We start from the raw sequence: 18,884 nt of genomic DNA, 5'->3' as shown, positions 1-18,884 counted from the left end.
CCAATAAGCCAGTTCTCTTATCTGCTCGCGTCGCCTCACCTCCTCCTCCTCCCCCTATAGGCTACAGCTTTTCCATCCATCCACACAATAGCCCGACAGGAATAGGACCTGGCAGCCTAAAATGGAGCTGGTACTACGCCTACATCACTTGGAAATAAAAAAAATATAATGTGATTGTGGTGATGCATGTATTGCCCAAACACAGAAAAATGCTACTACCGTCATAGGCTGCTTCATTGGCTGGTCCTTTAACTCGGGAGCAAAGATAAATATCAAAGTGGGGGCCTCACGATTTTGACAGCGTAGCACGAATATATTGCTGGAGGGGACGGGGTTCAAGGGCTATAGTGTTTACAATTCATTTAAAAAAGTCTTAACCCAGGTTTTGGTAGCTTTTTACACACCCAACTCAAATATGCCAGTTAGTATATGTGATATAGCCTACATCGTTTATATTTTCCCTCATATAACCTACTTGAAATAACAAATAGCCTATCTAAGGCTATTTATGTCTAATATGAGTAATATCCACTTGAAGTGTGGGCCTAAAGCGTTCATAATCTTTGTCACAACAAGATTCGTGTATTATACGGTACACAGAAGCGGAGGGTGTCCCCCCTTATGACACGTCAACAATAGAAATGCTTATTAAATCAATTCCATTGCATTGTTTGTTCACAAACATAAATTGTAACTTTTTTTTATTGCTGTGGGAAACGCGACTTCCTGGTTCACGTCAGCCACGCCCCCGTTTGACAGACGATCCAATCAACGTGCAGGACGGCCGCTCGTCATACTGCGTCACACTGTGGAACACACGCTTGATAACAGTTCATTGTCGTCTGGAGTGCCACAATAAAATGTCACTAAAGTATTTTTAAAATGTCATTTAAATGCATTATTAGTGTCTTCCTTAATTTAAATCTATTTCATTTTAATGTTTTTTGATGAAACCACAACAGCAGTGATTGTAGGCTATAATTGCTGCTAAAGGTAAACCTAGTATGCTCTCTGTATAAATAAAAGTTTAGCTCCAATAAATAGTATGCAATTATTAACCGATTTTATTACCATTACCATATGTATGGTGTTAAGCTGATGGCAGACACTTTTATGACTGTTATCCATCCTACACCGCATTCAGAGTCATAAAGAGGAGTTTCCCACTAGCCTGCGGCTATGGTAAATCCAAAGCATACAGTGTGATGCCATGCCTGGTTTTTGCCCCTTTAATATAATGCCCAGCTAAAACAGCACAAATCCAGAACCAGAAGAACAGGTGTGGGAAGTTTGACTCCAGTTATCATCCTTATCAACTTGACATACTTTATAAAGCTCACTTTATGAAGTACTCAGAAAACACTAATTAGCTTGCTTTATATTGTATATTCCGTGTTCAACTGATCTTAACTTTTCTTCTTTTTTTTTTTACAAAAAAACAAATTGAGCTACTTGTGACTTGAGACCAACATAATATATGCTTTTGTCATAGAATACACAATACGTTGTGCAACAGATGCAATATCAAAAAGTAGCTTTAAAGAAACCCCACTTTTTCCACTCTATAAATCTCTACAATACATCTACCTCAAGCAGAGAGCCGGACGGCATAGACATAGGGTGCTGAGGTGGTATCAACCGCCTAATAAGACCCTTTTCATCTGCTTAGATTTGCACCTATCAACCTGTTTACTTTTGGCATTTGTATATTTTGACTTTGCAACTTTTAACCTGTTTATATTTATGACTCTAGGGGCTACTGTAAACCCATTTACATTTTACATCTTATTGATAATCTTTGATTATATTTAGTTTATTTAAACTATATTGCACAATACCACTTTGTACTGCACAACACTTTCCTCCAAAAATGATCAATTAAATTAGCACAGGCCAGATGACTGAAAAGCGTGGAGCTGTCAGGGCCCAAGGATAGATGCCCATTTTGCCTGTTGGTAATCCAGCTTTGTCATGTTTAAAATTCAAAACACACCATGATCCTGATACCTCCATTTCATATGAATCCAATGCTTTGTGTTATTTCATTTCAAATGAAAATCTTGAATGTTTTTTTTGTATTATTTTTTTATTTTTTATTTTTACATTTGCGTTGCTGGCGCGCGACCACGAGTACAGAAGGCGGGCTGTGGGTTGTGATAGGTCGTTGCTAAGATACAACCAAGATTGACAGCGTTCCGGTTTCCGGTTCATTCTGCTGTGCGAAGTTGCTAGTCACAGGAGCCACAATGGCGTTTGTAGTCTCCTTCAGATAGGGCTGTGGATGATATTAAATCCACTAGCATCGCCCTAAATATAGGCCTGGTTGATTCCCAGAGCCATTGATAATAAACTGGAACATCTATTGCACACGACAATACTATGATTTCTAATCAATATTGACTTTATAGGGGATAAAACTTACATTAAAGGGAACATGTAAACAGAACCAACCGGGTCAAGTTTTCATTTTGTTCGAGAAACGAGCGTCTTTTAATGAAGGCATTTGCTTGTTTCTGAATGCTAAGGTCGTAATTCTGTGGAATAAAAGCACCTTTACTTAACTTGGCACCGGACAAGGACACCTTTCACAAAGGGGACTTTTTCTTTTTTACGAGTCAGCTCGCTAGCCGCCGAGCATTAGCTAGCGGTGCTAGCTAAATTGAGCCGGAGACGACAACACAATGCTCCGATCATTGGTTGGGATCTTTTTCATTCACTGACTATTTCCAAACACACACCCTCCAGTACTGGAGAACCACCCTGGCGTTTCTCTGCGTCGGCGAGCGGTGCTGGCGACCTCAGCGGAATGAATCGGCTGTGAGGAGGACTGGACGGGAGCGGCCTGGTGTGTTGGTTTTGTTTATTTTCTCGCTGTGTTCTGCTTAGTAACTTAATATTTTGGTCCGGGGTTTGGAGGACCTCTACTGTGCCCCTGTGAATGAATTGCCCGGACCACCGAGGCCCAGTCGAAGCCGAGGTACCGACGCCAGCGTGAGGGATGCCTGGGTCGGACCGACACCATGGGACCAAGAGGAAGTCGGACTCTAGCAGTGTGCTGCACCAGACCCAGGCCTCGACCCATACCTCTGCGGGAGACAAGGCCGGCAAGGACGGCAAGGTGCAGTTAAAATCTTCAATGTCCTCTTGCAAACGCAAACGGCATAAATCAACCAAACATAATCGGGAATTCTCGGCGGCACCGGGAACCGACGATTACACCCTCGGCGACACGGCGCCACCTGGCGTGCACACGGTGAAGCCTCTGGTGGAGTACGACGATATCAGCTCCGACTCGGACACTTTTTCAGACCCGCCGTCCTCCAGGCCTTCTGAGAGGGGGGCGGGGACCGGCTGGAGCCCTCACCGGACTACGAGAGGGGCGACGTCGGGGTAGAAGCCGGCGGTGGCGAGAACAGCGGCCACAGACACTACCGGAAAAAGTCCAAGGACCCCAATAAAGTTAGAGACTCTGGGAACGGAGAACGTGGGTACAAGAAAAAGAATAGCAAAGACCGCGAGAAGGGGATTTCTGTGAAGAGCAAGGAGAAGGCTGCGACCTCAGGCCCCTCATCCAAACGCCAGGTTCAGCCGGAGAGTGACTCTAAACGCGGGGAGCTGATGCTCTCCACACAGGTACAGCCTGCAGCCAGTGTAGGCAGCACCACGTCCTCCACATCCTCATCTCGCAGCAAGGAGAGCAGCCGCTCAGGGAAAACCCGCAAAGACAAACAACAACGCAGAGAGGGCCGAGGGGAGGGCAGCCGCAGCTCCTCCCAGAGGAACCGAGCAGACAGAGGCCATCGCAAGTCCTCCAAGAGCCACAAGTCGAGCCCTAAGGGCAAGGCCGCGATTAGGGGAAGCCCTCGCAGGAAGGGCACCAGCTCTGCTCTCTCGCCCAGTCCCAGGAGAGGGGCTGGCAGCGAGAGTCCACAGGCCAGTGGGTATGGGCAGCAGCAGGATGACAGCTACTCCAGAAGGAGGGTGGCCCAGCAGAGCCCCAGTCCTTACGGGGATGTGTCCCGCCGCAGCAGGCAGAGATCCGACAGCCCCTACGGCAGCAGACACAGGTCCTCCAGCTATGAGAGGGACAGCAGCCCCTACTCAAGGAGACGCTCCAACAGCCCCTATGGCGCCCGCAGGTCCTCCAGCACCAGCCCCATGTCACGGTGAGTAAATGCTGTAGTGCTGCTTTCAAACTAGGGCAATATTTCTATAGCTTGCAGTGAGACACGCATGGAGATGGGGTAAGTGTAGAGTACCAGAGGCCTTTAAGTGTGTGTCATGGTACAAAAGACCAATTTACCCATATTTAGTAGTATTTTTTTTATATAGTGACACACATCTTGACGTTTTATTATCCAAGATACTACTTATTGGGCTGTTTTTAAAGAAACTGAAGCAACCTGCATTGGTAAAGTCAGGCAGACCTGTTGAACTTGCAGAGGCCTTCTCACCGTAGACACATATTTGCTGCTTGTAGAACCTTAATAACATTGACCAAGATCTGTTGAGAAAATTAAAGGATGGAGGTAATGTCAAAACAGGCAGGTGCTAAAACATTTTAAATTCAGCCATTTTATTTACAAGAGCTTTGGCTACTATGAAAAGGTTGGGGCACAGCAACCCTGGTCTGTTCCTTTACCGTCATCACCAGAGACTCGCATTTATGATTACATTTGAGTTGTACATCGGATTTAAGCCACTGGTCTCTTTCAAAGGCAAAGTAAAGGCAACCTAAAAAAATGGCACCTGATGGAAAGACCACTTTTTTTTTTTTATAAATGCCATACCATATACCATAGTCATACTTTTTCCAAAGCATAAAAAGTAAGTCATCATTTCTGAATTTGGTTGAAGTATAGTCAGTTAAAATTTGAACGCACAGTGGAAAGATTATAATTTGTACTAGCAGAATAATGGAGCCCTGAGAAGTCTGGGAATGGTTTCTAAATTGCATACAGTTTCTTATTTACTTTGTCTGGTTATTCACAAATTTCCTTGTATTTATTCAGATCGTCTATCTGTGACTGGAATGGAGTCAAAGCAAACATTAAATGGAACATTACACAAGACACAAGCTGTATCACTTTTGACTATATCAAAGTTTGAGATCCAACCTTTACTTCGTTTCTGTCAGAAACAGTTGTTTTGGCTTTTTTGTTACATCCCATGTCAAAAGGTCTCATGGTTTCATTTTCATTATGTTTGATCAACGGCCATTTTAGTGCAGTAATGGACTGGGTTGTGTCTTCCAAGTTCACAACCCACTCTGTTCCCTGTTTAAATGTTTTCAAAATAATGCAACATGCTGTATGATATTCTCTGACTACAGGAAGATAACATAAAAAAAAAAAATGTATTTCTTTAATTTAGCCGCTCTGGCCGCTCCAGGAGTCGTTCCCCTCTGCACTACTCGTCTTCTCGTCGCTCCGCTTCTCGTTCCCGTAGCAAGAGGCATACTTCCTCTGCTGCAATGGGGGCCAGTTCCCACAGCAGCCGACCAACTAGCCGCTCCCCTCCCTCCTCCCGCCTGCCACTTAACTCCAGCCTGGGAGCAGAGCTGACCCGCAGGAAGAAGGAACGGCAGGCTGCTGAGGCGGCTGCCCGTGCGAGTGGTGGTGCTTCCACTCCTCCGCCGGCGCCGGCACGTAAATCTGCGGGCTCCTCCTCCTTACGGCCCACTAAAGCCGCAGCGCCACAACCAGAAAGAGACTCGGCAGCGGCAGAACCTCTGCCCCCACCACCTGTGCCGTTACCCCAGGATGCTCCCAGTGGTGAAGATTCGGTTACTGCACCTCTACCTTCTTCTTCCACCTGTTCTCCTGCGCCTCCTCAGCCCTCTCCTCCTGTGCCACCGGCTCCAGCCACACAGGTTCCACCACTGCCACCTCAGGCAGAAACAAGTATCCAGCCTCCTGCACCCTCATCCACATCCCAGGCCTTATCGCCAGCTCCGCTTCCTCCACGCAGCCCTGTCCGTCAGATGTCGCTCCACAAGACGTCAACTCTTCCTCTCCTGCCTTTACCACCTGCACTGCTGGGAAACGCTCAGGACAGGTGAGTCCCCCCCAACAGGGATACAGACCAACAGAATATGTCACACTGGACCCTAGCAGGGTTGGAAATGAGCACCAGCCAAATGGGTTTTTGAAGTTTTGAAACCACCAACCTTGGTGGCAGGAGGACATAAAAGTTAATTTCCAACACTGGTCTCAATGCATCCTCATGTCTTATATGGAGGTCACATTTTGTACAACTTTCATCTGTGCTCATAAAATATAGGCCACAACTTGCATCAACACCACTGAAATCGCCACTTTACTCTTTTGTTTTTTATTCCATGATTATCATCACTCATCTGAAGTCAGAGTAAAACATTTCTTATCTTGCAACTATTTTCTCATCGCCTTAGATATGATAACTTGTGAAAGTGGTAATATTTCTAGCAAGTGTCATACTTCCAAAAATGTAATGTCATACATCATCAAAATGACTCCCTCGATTTCGACACTCTTTATTGCCCTGGTGAGGTCATATTCACTTTTTGTTTTGCACTTGTTACTGTAAGCTGGAAGACGCACGCTCTTCTCTGCCCTACCCATCAGTAGTTTTACAAAAAACGGTGAGCTGGGTGAACAAAATGTGGATCTACATTCACAAGGAGTGCATATTAAGTACATATTGAATATTTGCTTCTCCTGTCTCTTTAATCATTTATACATTTCTCTAAATGTCTTTTTATATTTTTGCACCGTCAGTCCAAAGAAGTCCACCCCTCCTCAAAGGCCATCCAGGAAGGAGCGGGAGGTCCGCAGCCGGCCATCACTCATCGACCTTCCTTTACCGCCCACCCTTCCTGGAGGTGACTCCTCACCCCCACAGTCCCCCATCCACCAGGCACCACCGCTACCCCAGGCAGTCCTTAAGAAGAGACCAAAGTCAGTGTGTTTTACTTCTCACCCACTTGCAATCTTCCTCTACTAGATCCGACATTAAGTCAAATCTAATTTCCTTTTTGTTGCTTTACAGGATTTGCTGCCCGCGATATGGGGAGCGCAAACATACCCAGAGTGACTGGGGCAAACGCTGTGTAGATAAATTTGATATAATTGGCATCATAGGAGAAGGCACCTACGGCCAAGTGTACAAGGCCAAGGACAAAGACACTGGTAAGGGAATATAATCTGGATTTAAGTTTACTGTAGTACTCATGTGTTTTATCTTAAAACAAGCAGAGATAAAATTCACATTGACACATTTCTAAATACTCTTTGCTTATTTTTAACATGAAAGGTGAACTGGTGGCTTTGAAGAAGGTGCGTTTGGACAATGAAAAGGAAGGTTTCCCCATCACAGCCATTAGAGAGATCAAGATCTTGCGGCAGCTCAAGCACCGCAGTGTTGTCAACATGAAGGAGATAGTCACTGACAAGCAGGATGCACTGGACTTTAAAAAGGACAAAGGTAAGAGGGTTACATTTTATCTGCCAGGACTGGGTAAATAATGACAGTGATACTCTACTGCTGTGAATAACAGGAACTTTCAGACGTGTCGCTATAATCAGTGGAACATAGGAAATGTTTTCCATCAGCTATGAGAATTGAAACTGACAGCTGCAAACTGCAGCATGTCTGAAAGGGCGGTCATGGTGTGGAATTTCTCCCAACACTGTTGTGCACATTGTTAAGGGCTGCAGTGATGATGACGACGACAGTATAAATTATACCATGAAGATTAATACAGAAACTCACTAATTTATCATATAAAAGACAGAACGTTGAGAATACTTTGTTGTTTACAAACCACAGACTTGTTTGATGCAAAACCCTGACTACATCCAAAACACAAATTACGAAACGTAATGCTGCTCCCTATACATCACAATCCTGTATGTAACTTTCCATTATTTAATGTTGTTGGTGTGGCTGTAGATTTTTTGGGGGGGAGTAATTTAGGTCCTGTAAGTCAAAACTCAAACATTTAAATGAATTTTCTGTAAAAACAAATCATAGACAATCTAAGCTTAAAAGATTGGGAATCAGATCAACTTAATCAGTGTTTCAAGCTGTGTGAAAATATTTATTTCTTTATCTGAGAGTCTGACGAAGTTTGAGATATGCATGGAAAATATTAGGTATACTCTGTTTAGAAACATTACTAATGTAAACAAATGTTTGGCATCAGAAAATATAATTTCCCAGATTGAAAGCAGAAGTTAAACCATTCTACTACATTCTGAAGATTCAGGAAATATGCATACAGCATTCAACTCGCATACAATACACATCTTATCTTCAAGAAAACCCACAAAAACTAGGACTGATATAATTACTACGGTTTGTTTGGTTATTTGGCAGCAGATGCAGTTCATGTGGTGATGATTTACATTCACCATTCTTTTAGGTTTCATTCCTCATAGAGCAGTGCTGGTTTACACCTTGAGAAATATACACGTCATTGTACTGTAGTTGGCTGTGCCGTTATGACAAAGCACAATAGTTGCACAGTTTCAGTAGAATACTCACTGTAGAGTATTCTAACTTACTGAGAAGCAAATTTAGAGCTAGGTTTAATCATATGAGCTAATCAAAGTGTGTAGCAAACCTCTCTTTCACAGGCCCAATCCTTTAACCTTCAGACTTGGGGTTCATGAGTGTATATTGTGTTTCTGGTTTCTAAATACATCTCCCCTCTGTATTTAGGTGCGTTTTACCTGGTGTTTGAGTACATGGACCACGACCTGATGGGCCTGCTGGAGTCAGGCCTGGTCCAGTTCTCCCATGAGCACGTCCGCAGCTTCATGCGCCAGCTGATGGAGGGTCTGGACTACTGCCACAAGAACAATTTCCTGCACAGAGACATCAAATGCTCCAACATATTGCTCAACAACAGGTCAGGAACAGTAGAGGAAGGAGTGAAATATTAAAGGGTCCTTTTATGTAGACAGTAGCAGCTAGGATTCAGTTGATTAGCAGTAACAGATGTGTATAGTCAGTTTTCATTCATCTGTATCGCTTGCAGGTTGTTCAGTTGACTTTTTATTCATGTGTTTGTTTAGCTAACCACTGATCCCCTTTTGTAAACTGACTTTCACTTTGTCAGCTATAATGCAGCATCATCAACTTGAAAGCATTTCCTGCAGATGGTTTAAATGCAGCTGTACTCTGTAAATACTGGAAACTCAAAGACCAAAAGCAGTCAAACGCTAACTTTAATGATCGGAATGGAAGAAATTTCAAAGTGTGTCAGCAGCAGAGCTAATCACTTTGCAACTAACTGGCACTTCACGTTAAAGCAATGAAGGAGTACAGATACTTCTCACAGATGCTTGCTCAGTACAAAACTGCATCCAATCTACAAACATTTTGGGATGCAAGGGAAGTTAAACAAGCTGCAATGGCTAAGATGCTAATAAAAAGGAGCTGAATTGTGCGTTTTGCTGGGAAATGGAGCACTTAGAGACGCACTACAGTTTGCTCTCACTCACTGCCCTGCTACTGTTCAACTAACTGAAAATAGATACATTTGTATTTGGCATTTGTTAGCTGACATTGGTTGAGTTTGAACACTCGCTCTGATTTGGCTTGTACCTTCTCAAAGTGCAGCATGCATTTTTCCATCAGTTACAATGTTAGTGAACAACTTCTTCTACCAGTATTTTACCTGAATCTGACAAAAAAAAGAAGAGAACAAACTAGTTATTCAAAATAACCTGTCTGATTTGTATTTGGTGTCTCAGGGTCAGTCACTGTCTCAGTAGTTTATAGTTGTCAGGGCTTCTGTACTCATGCTTGGTAGTGTTTCTGCTGATCGCTTTATGTTTCCTCGTACAGAGGTCAGATCAAACTGGCAGACTTTGGTTTGGCTCGGCTTTACAGTTCAGAGGAAAGGTAAGACATGACTATTTGTCATCTACATATGTTTCCCAATAAATGTATGCAATATACAGGGACCTCTTCTGCTGGCATAGATGCTCCTTGATGGTGTGCTCAGTCTTATCGTTGCCTCTCTTTCCTTCCCCCCCAGTCGGCCGTACACTAATAAAGTAATCACACTATGGTATCGCCCCCCTGAACTCCTGCTGGGAGAGGAGAGATACTCTCCAGCCATTGATGTATGGAGCTGTGGGTGAGTGTGACGCTGGTATGATGGCACATCACTATGTTCATTAACACTCGCTTTATTTCCTCTGTCATATAAATATACATACATATATATATATATATATATATATATATATACACACACACACACACACACACACACACACACACACACACACACACACACTGCTCCATTGTATAATGTAGTGTAGGCTTCATGAACATATGTAGATTTAAACTAATGTTTTATTGGGTTATGCAACCTCGCATTAAAATTGGTCTGAATTTTCAGAAAATAAGAATTAAATCTTGACATTTTCATCTCTATCAATTGATAATAAAAAATAAATGAGGAAAGCTGCATTGTGTGTTTAAAAAAAGTTGGTCTAAAATTATCTTTTGCCATTGTTCACATCTTCCTACTCCGTATCCTCTTGGTAGGTGAAAGCTTCCCACCCACTGTGATACACTGATACCTTAGTTTGTTTGGTGATCATTTTTAGGGATTTGTTGAATAGCTTTTTTTTTTTTTTTTTTTTTTGTGCCATGTAAACTTTACTACATATTTGCAGCAGTTACTTTTTAATCTTGAAGCAGTGTGGGCACTGAGAAGCAAATTAAGTTCACTTAGGAGTGAGATTCTTACATTTATTTTCACTTGTGTGCTCTACTGACAAATTTTGAACTTGATTTAAAGAACAAACACAATTTTATGCAAAAGAAATATTAACTCTGAACCTTTGCACCAGCAATACATTTCGCTACAACTTCTACACGCTATTTGTATTCATATGTACCGATCTGTTTTCTTAAGTATGATTACTCGTTACATCATTCTAAAGTTTGAGGTAAAACTTTCTTCTATAAGATGTGTAGGATTTGGAAATGTATCTTGACAAATAAAATGTAGTAGGATTTATTTACACAATCATCCTGTCTGACAGTCTGTTTGACACTCACACATTGACACTGTTTTTTTAAACTTAGTTTAAGCTTAGTGAGTGGTAGTGAACATTTTCCTATTTCCCATTCTTTGTCATGGCTCAGGTGTATTCTGGGAGAGCTCTTTACCAAGAAGCCCATCTTCCAGGCTAACCAGGAGCTTCTCCAGCTGGAGCTCATCAGGTAGGCTAAACTCTCCTGAGCAGAACACTTTTAAGTAATAATTTCTGCTGCAACCTCTTCACTCCAATTTCTCTGTTTCTTCATCTGAGCCCATCTTTGCCTTTCTCTTGTCATTTCCCTCAGCCGTCTGTGCGGGAGCCCCTGTCCTGCAGCCTGGCCTGACGTCATTAAACTTCCCCTCTTCAACACCATGAAACCCAAGAAGCAGTACAGACGGCGGCTGCGGGAGGAGTTTGCCTTGTACGTAGCCATGCTGAGCTTCCCCAAAGTAGCTGAGATCGACCCTTCGTCTGTTTCTGCAGTTGAAAAATCTTTCCCCTTCTCTACAGTTTACCTACCCCTGCCCTGGACTTGCTGGACCGAATGCTGACCCTCGACCCTGCACGGCGCTGCACAGCGGAGCACGCTCTCAGCAGTGACTTTCTGAGTAACGTTGAGCCCAACAAGATGCCACCGCCAGAGTCAGTAGCCCCATGGCCTCCAGTTCCAATTTTCATCTATATAGTATCATATATATATGTTTTTAATATTATTTTTCTAATTGTGAGTGCTAGTAGAAAAATATTTAGAAGGCATACTTAATACTATTTGTTGTTGTTTGTATTTCTCATTCGGGGCATGTCTTTTGTTTTATTTGATTGATTACAGATTTGTAAATCATGGTTGTGCTATAATAACTTCCTTTTATTTTTTTTGCGACTCCAGTCTTCCTCACCATCAGGACTGCCACGAGCTGTGGAGTAAGAAGCGACGACGTGCACGTCAGAGCGGGGTGCCCGAGGATGTGCCTGTGCCCAAAGTGCCCCGCAAGGATGCGACTGGGACCTCCAGTGGAGAGAACAGCCGGCCCCAAGCCAGCCCGGCTGGAGCCCCACCGCCTCCACCAGGAAAACCTCCCTCCACAGCCAACTTAGAGAGTGAGTTGTCAGGTAACAGCTGCCTCTCAAAACTATTTTAGCAGAAACACACATGGACATAAGATATGCTTTATATTAAGTGTTTCAATACACAGTTTTTCCACTCAAAAAATGCAAACTGGGAAGATTTGCAGATTGTAGTATTCTGACATACATATGCACTGGTTGGAAAATAAAAAGTAATTTGGAGTTATTCAGCAGAAAAGTTTATGTATCTTTTTGTTTGTAGTTATTGCATTACTATAACTTTTAATTGTTGCGTGAATATGTTCAGGCCTTGGAGTTGCTGCAGAGCAGTTGAACCAGACAGAGCTGGCGGTGCTGCTTAACCTCCTCCAGGGGCAGACGGACCTCAGCCTGCCCCAGGTGGCTCAGCTTCTCAACCTCTCCAAACCAGAGACACTGAGCCAGTCGTTGTCCGCCCTCAGTGAAGCCTCTGACCACCAGGGGGCACCAGAGGACCAGGCCCAGTCGGCTGCCAGGTCCCAGCCCCCAGAGCCGCCTCCTGAACCCCAGGAACTCTCACCGGCATCCGGAGACCCACCACTCAGCCAGGAAGACCAGGCCAACCTGCTGGCCCTCATTTTGGGCCACATCATTAAGCCACAAACCGAGGAGCAAGGCGAAGAGAGCAATGGCGTCCAATCAGAGGAGGGCCTAATGCGCGGTTCGTCCGCCTCTACTACTGATCGCAAGGGCAAGTCTGGGTTTAGTCTCTAGAGGGTGGTTAAAAAGGGGGTAACCGAGGTCCGTTAAAAGTCACCGGGGACAGCAAGAATGAGGAGAACAGGGCAGAGAACAAACATAAGCTGACTGGGTGTTGTTACTCAAAATACCTGTATACTCTTATCAAATTAATTACACTTTAGACTACCTGATGAAATCAACAAAGTGATCAATTAACCAAATGAATTGGGTCATTAGTCCTATCATGCATCCCCCACCCCTCCTATTATCCCTGACATACCTCACACCAACACCATTGTCCCCTTTTACCACCTCACATATTGAAAAATGCAGTACCTCGGAAGAGCGCAAGTCACTCACGCGGTTGTCGCCATATGACCCTGGTAACCAGGAAAAGGTTTGGTGCACATGCTCATCTCTCACTGGTGTACTCAATAAACTGGGAGAAAGTTTAGATTTATTCATTTGAGTGAAAATAAAAGTTCACTCTGTATTGTTTCTTCCACGTTTCTCCCACTTCCTTGTTTCTTTCTCACAGTCTTTGTTTCTGTATCTTTCCCTACTCCACTCATGTTCTCACTTCATTTTCATTATAAAGCAGGTGTCATGGATTCTTCACATGAGGCGATGTTGCTTTAAACAGTCTGTAATGTCAGCCTTTTTATGAAGAAAGTCTAATAAATTATCAAGTGAAAATAAATGTTTTGAGTCTTTAGACCTCACCTGCATGTGTTTCTTTTAACTTTGGTTTGTCACACTTTTTGTTTTGTTTCAAACTGTTCACTCTGACTCAGATATTAATTCAAAATGTGATTAGCAAGTTGAATAAAACTATTGACTATGCTGCTGACACTGGAATGGTAACAGTTCTGTTTTCTTCTGGTTATTTCTCCTGTCGGGGCCTCTGAAGCCCTTGCCACCTTGGTTTGCCTTGCACTGCTGTAGAATGAGACTAACCTGGTTTAGTAATCTTGTCCTGACCTCTATAATACTTAGAATTCCTCTACATAAGTCACCCTTTCTATTCATCCAGCTGTACATGCCCTTCCTAATGTTTCTCATCTAGTTACCACATTTTTCCCTTTTCCCCTTTTTTGTTTTGTTTTTGAAGGTTGTTGGTTGGAGGAAAAACAAAAACAGCTGCATCTGTGTTGCATACATCAATGCAGCTATTTTATTGAACCCATATAGTGATTTAAATTCAATGTTATATTGTGTTTAATAAAAAATATTTAACGGCGATGATGAATCACATTAAAATTAAACATTTCATTTCAATATTCAATGTTGAGATTTAATATCTGAGTAAGCACATGCCTGTAGATTTTTCGTAGGCCAACTTTGTATTTAGGTCCGATAGGTTTTAGTATCTATTGCGCTGTATCTACACGATGTACGTAGGTTAACAAAGTTAACTTTATTTCAACAATACCAGCAGATATGTTTTACCTTTAATGTACTTTATGTGAAAATACATTTAGAGTGCTCTGCTCTCCCTCTTGTGGTGAAGGTAGGAATGTCAACATTGTGTAACTATTTCAGGCCCTTAAAACAAATACATTTTTACTTTCCATAAGTGCAGATTAAACAGACGATGACAAATAAGATTTAGGGTTATTGTATAGATCGTGCACATTGATTAAACATTGGATATCTTGATGCCTAACGTTTTGTCCTCTGTCCTGTTTGGTCCCATTAGATGGTGCAACATCAAAAAGGAAACGGCTTGGGGTCAACCAGGCGCCTCCATCTGGTGAGCAGCGTCCACCCTCTCCACCCGGGCCACCTCCCTCAGCTCTCCTTGGAAATGCCCAGCACGCTGGGTCTGAGACCCAACCCAGCCAGGACATCAGCCCTGCCATGGCTGCTGCCTTGCTCCAGCTCATCTCTCAGCAGAACTCGGAAGCTGGGGACCCTCAGCGCAGCAAGGCCCCGTCTCCTGCTGTAGACGTCTTGGCCCGGGGAAAGCCCCCTCCACCCTGGGTTGCAGACTCCCCGCCGAAACCTACGGCTGCAGCTGATACCCCAGCGGGACTGGGGACTGCTGCTCCTACCACTGCAGCGCAGTTCCCTAAGGACCAGGACCTCCGCTTTTCTCATGGAGCTGCCCGCTGACCCTCATTGCCCCTGGTGAGACAGACCTAGGTATCTTGAGACGGCTGCAGTAATCCTGGCATGAAGGGAAGGCATAGGAAGAATGCAGAAGGACACGGGCAGATTATGACTCACTGGACCATGAGCAGGTAGCTAAAGTTGAATCAAAGATTATGAAAATGAATGTCTTAAAGAAAGAGATGAAGGGCCTCCTCAGGTCAAGATCATCCCGCCCCCTGAACAAGCTGTTGTGTTGTGCTGGAGGGCGTGTTTGGACCTGGTGTCGATCTGACCTCTAACAATCCATTAAGTGACTGTCACCGCCTGTAATCCCTTGCTCTTTCCTGTACACTGAAGAACCTGACTTGAATGAAGTTTAGCTTCCAAATTGAGTGCCATGCAGCTGACGCTCAACTTAGAATGCAGCTGTGATCATTTTTTATTTTATTTTTATTTTGCAAAAACATATGATTGTCTTGTCCACTGCAGTGCCCACTTCTAAAAAAAAAACTATCAGTGTTTTGGAGGATGAAGGCCCGGTCATCCACTCTGATGGGGGGTGTTGGTGACTGTGCGATGGAATATCCGCTGAAGCTGAATAACCGTGTATGGCTATATTTGAGGCAGAACACTGGAGCAACATGAGTTTACCATTGAACCCTTACATGCTGGCTAGCTCCCTTGTTTTCAGCCTTGTGCCTCCGTTGTGACCCCAGCGACCTCTCAAGGATCTTGGCCTATCGGGGGAGTGTGGGTTAAGTTTCTGCTTTAGATGGTACCTTCAACAATGAACATCAGCAGGACTGTACTTTTGTTTACCCAAATGCTATTCCATATTGTATTCTGTCTGTTATCAACTCAGCTAAATTGCAATGTGTTTTGGTCCACATGAAGATCTTTCTTTCTTTACATACAGCAAACCTCTGTGTCCTAACAAGTCTAAGCCTGCAGTACAACTTTCCGTTCTCCAATATGGATTTAACCACTACATAAAAACGAACTGCTCCATAATACTCAAGCTATTCTACTAGTTAAAATATAACACTATTGAAACATGTAAACACAGACAGAAACTGACTTTTCGGCTTTTCCTGGTGGGCTGTGAAAGCCTCTTCTAATATGTTATTGCCTCTCTGCCAACTTGTGCAACAAAAGCTTTTTCTTTTTAGTTGCAATTATTTTCTACATAAAGAAAATGTTTCACGCTTAAAAAAAAAAAAGAAAAAAAAATGGTCCATGGTTCTGTTTCCTTGTTTTTTGTTTTTTGTTTTTGCTTTGGAAAAGGAAAGAGAGGAGAAAATGGTTTGGTGTGTCTGTAAAAAGAAAAAACAATATTTTGTAATATGTGTTTTCTTGGTTCCGTTTATTAAAAGAAGTAATGCGACCAGTTGAATAGACTCTCCTGGCATCTCTGAATGTTTCTCTAAAGTGGCCACTAGATGGTAGGCACTCACTCATACAGCTCCAACTACAGGAAGCCCTCATGGTCGGGCCTTGGCAAAGCCTGATCAGAGTTGATAGCTGCAGCATGGACTAAGTTATCCACCAGATTTCTAATGTTTCTTATTACTCTTAAGATCTGGACGCTAATGTGGTTTGACTTTCATTTTTTTCATTTTTAGTAACACATGAAGGAATGGAAGATATTGATCATCCAAGTAACACAAGTAAAAATAATCAAACACGTAAAAATACACAGTTAATAATCTGAATTAAAAAACAAAATATAAAATATATAAAACTAAAAGAACAAAATCTTGAACAAAATATTTAATATCGTAGGTTTTTTTTCAGGTGTTTTCAATCCCGTTTAAATCTTTTGTAATATCCAAGTGCTTTTTCATTATTTAAGACTCAACTAAGACCACTAATATGGTCATTACATTTTGTCATGGTCGTAATATGCAATCGGTTGTTAGTCCTTTTTTTCTTTTAACAGACACATAATCTGTCTGCTGGCATAGTTGTCGGTAAACAGTTTTGTTACTAAACAACTTTGCTTTTGGAACACGTAGTCGGAAGCTTATTGAAAAACAATATAGATATTTCTGGCAGTAGAAGTGTAGTTTAATTTTCACTGTAAAACACAGTTGGTTTTATTATGAATTGTTTCCTATACACTGCCTAATATGTGAATTGTGAGATTGACTCAGACAGACAGGGATGTGAAGTGCTCTCTTTGCATCAATCTTATTTATGTGTTGATTCTGTTACCACTTGGGTTGATCTCTTTATGAAGATCCTGACAGGCAGACAAGGATCATAAACGCAGATTGGCAAAGAGAGAGGCCTGCAAGGTTCATGCAAGACTGGCTGTGTGTGTGTTTATGTGTTTGTGTGTGTGTGTGTGTGTGTGTGTGTGTGTCAGGATTGGCTATATGCATACCCAGACCAGTTCCTCACTTGGCAGGATTACAGAGCCGCTTACCCCTCTGGCCCACCAAGCAGCTGAGCCCTCTGGGTGAGAGATCCTTTCAGAGTGGAGGCAGTGGGAGGCTCACCTGCCCTCTAGCACAGACCCAGTGTGAGTGAGATGAGACGGTGCCGTGTGTGCGCCTGTATGAGGGTGTGTGTGTGTGTGTATGTTTCTGTCTGATGCTTTCGCCCATCGGGACTCCAAATAATAGTGAATGTGCCCGCAGGGATTTTCCACAGGAGAAGTAGTGGGCAATGCCAGTGCCAAGTCACAGAGACTAGACGAATAAATCAGGACTGAGGAGTGAAGAGAGGGGGGTGCACGAGGCTGCACCATCAATCAGAAAGGCACCTTATGGGGAATGCCCATAAATGTGCCACGCTGCCAGTCTGGAGCACGTAATCGCCATGGCAGAGACGGGCGACGGCGGCATTCAAAACGGAGCCTCCATTTTGGATGCCGTCGCTTCACTGTCAGCCACAGTGATTTTGGAGGACTTCCAGACAAATAGTGAATTGACTGACAATCCATGTCATTCCAAATTTGATTCATGCACTTTTTTTATTTGTTATTATTTCTTAGTCAAATTTTCTCTGTTCCTTTGCAAACTGATTGTTGGAGTAGAAATCTACAAGATATTTTACTATAATCACAGCAGTTGCGTATCCTTTGTCCACTATGTGAAATCTGAAAACCTTGAACAAATAGCAGCTCCTTTTAAATGTATTTAAAATGAAGGACTGAGCTCTCGCATCACACATCTGCCTGGACCCTGACTGAGTACAAAGAGCACTTATCAAAGTGTATCCGTCTGCTTAAATGTACACCAGCCACTGCTAATACATTTTGGGCGCAGTAAATCTGTAAACTCTACCAGCCACACTGGCCAGCAGTTGATCATTATTTTTTTGGTTGTTTTAGAAAGTCTCGTTTAACATTGTAGAAGTGGATTGTGACTTTTAAGATGCTTCTTTCAAGCTGAAACTTACTTAGATACAGAGGTTTTGATAATTTTTCAAAATACCACAACAAACAATGTAACAATCAATCTAAAAAGTCTGTGTCTGTCTGAACTGGTGCTACATTTAAATTTGGCAGAATACTCACTCAGGATGCAAGAAAAAGGAAGGGAAATGGGGATGAAGAAGGCGAGACTGATGGACAACGAACGAGGGCAAACACTGACTGACTTTGGAGGGAAAAGGTAGGTCATTCTGCATTTCAATATTCAGTGTAAGGAAACATTTGAGTTTATCAAACATTGAATGGTTTTAGATAAGCCTTCTTGCTGGATTCATAATCAACTTTTCAGACTTAGATTGAGATTTATTGATTCAAGTCCATGTTAACATTCAAAAGTGCACAGTTTCAGTTTGAGATGTGACTGATGCAGTTTTCTCCAGACAAAACATAACTATGAATTCTGCAGCTGAAGCACTCCATAAATTCAATCACTCATTTTTATCACTTTTACTCATTATTGTAATAAAAAAATCTTGATTTAATTTGAAGGTAAAATAATAGGATCTGCAGTAGTACAA

General features: G+C 42.8%; 1 protein-coding gene across 1 annotated transcript; it reads left to right on the top strand.

Moving 5' to 3' along the window:
• Window positions 1-2,175: 2,175 nt before the first annotated feature.
• On the top strand, window positions 2,176-16,307 carry cdk12 (cyclin-dependent kinase 12). The gene is given in 15 exon segments (XM_054607445.1): window positions 2,176-3,332; window positions 3,335-4,166; window positions 5,374-6,057; window positions 6,759-6,938; window positions 7,030-7,169; window positions 7,294-7,464; window positions 8,704-8,893; window positions 9,835-9,891; window positions 10,028-10,129; window positions 11,152-11,229; window positions 11,353-11,469; window positions 11,559-11,690; window positions 11,935-12,158; window positions 12,421-12,843; window positions 14,533-16,307. Coding segments are annotated over 15 exon segments (4,080 nt in total). The 5' UTR covers window positions 2,176-2,998; the 3' UTR covers window positions 14,949-16,307.
• Window positions 16,308-18,884: the final 2,577 nt, after the last annotated feature.

Source organism: Anoplopoma fimbria, chromosome 11 (genome assembly GCF_027596085.1).
Source record: "Anoplopoma fimbria isolate UVic2021 breed Golden Eagle Sablefish chromosome 11, Afim_UVic_2022, whole genome shotgun sequence".
NCBI lineage: Eukaryota > Metazoa > Chordata > Actinopteri > Perciformes > Anoplopomatidae > Anoplopoma > Anoplopoma fimbria.
The sequence above is the reverse complement of the archived record's forward strand: the minus strand, read 5'-3'. Positions and strand labels throughout refer to the sequence as shown.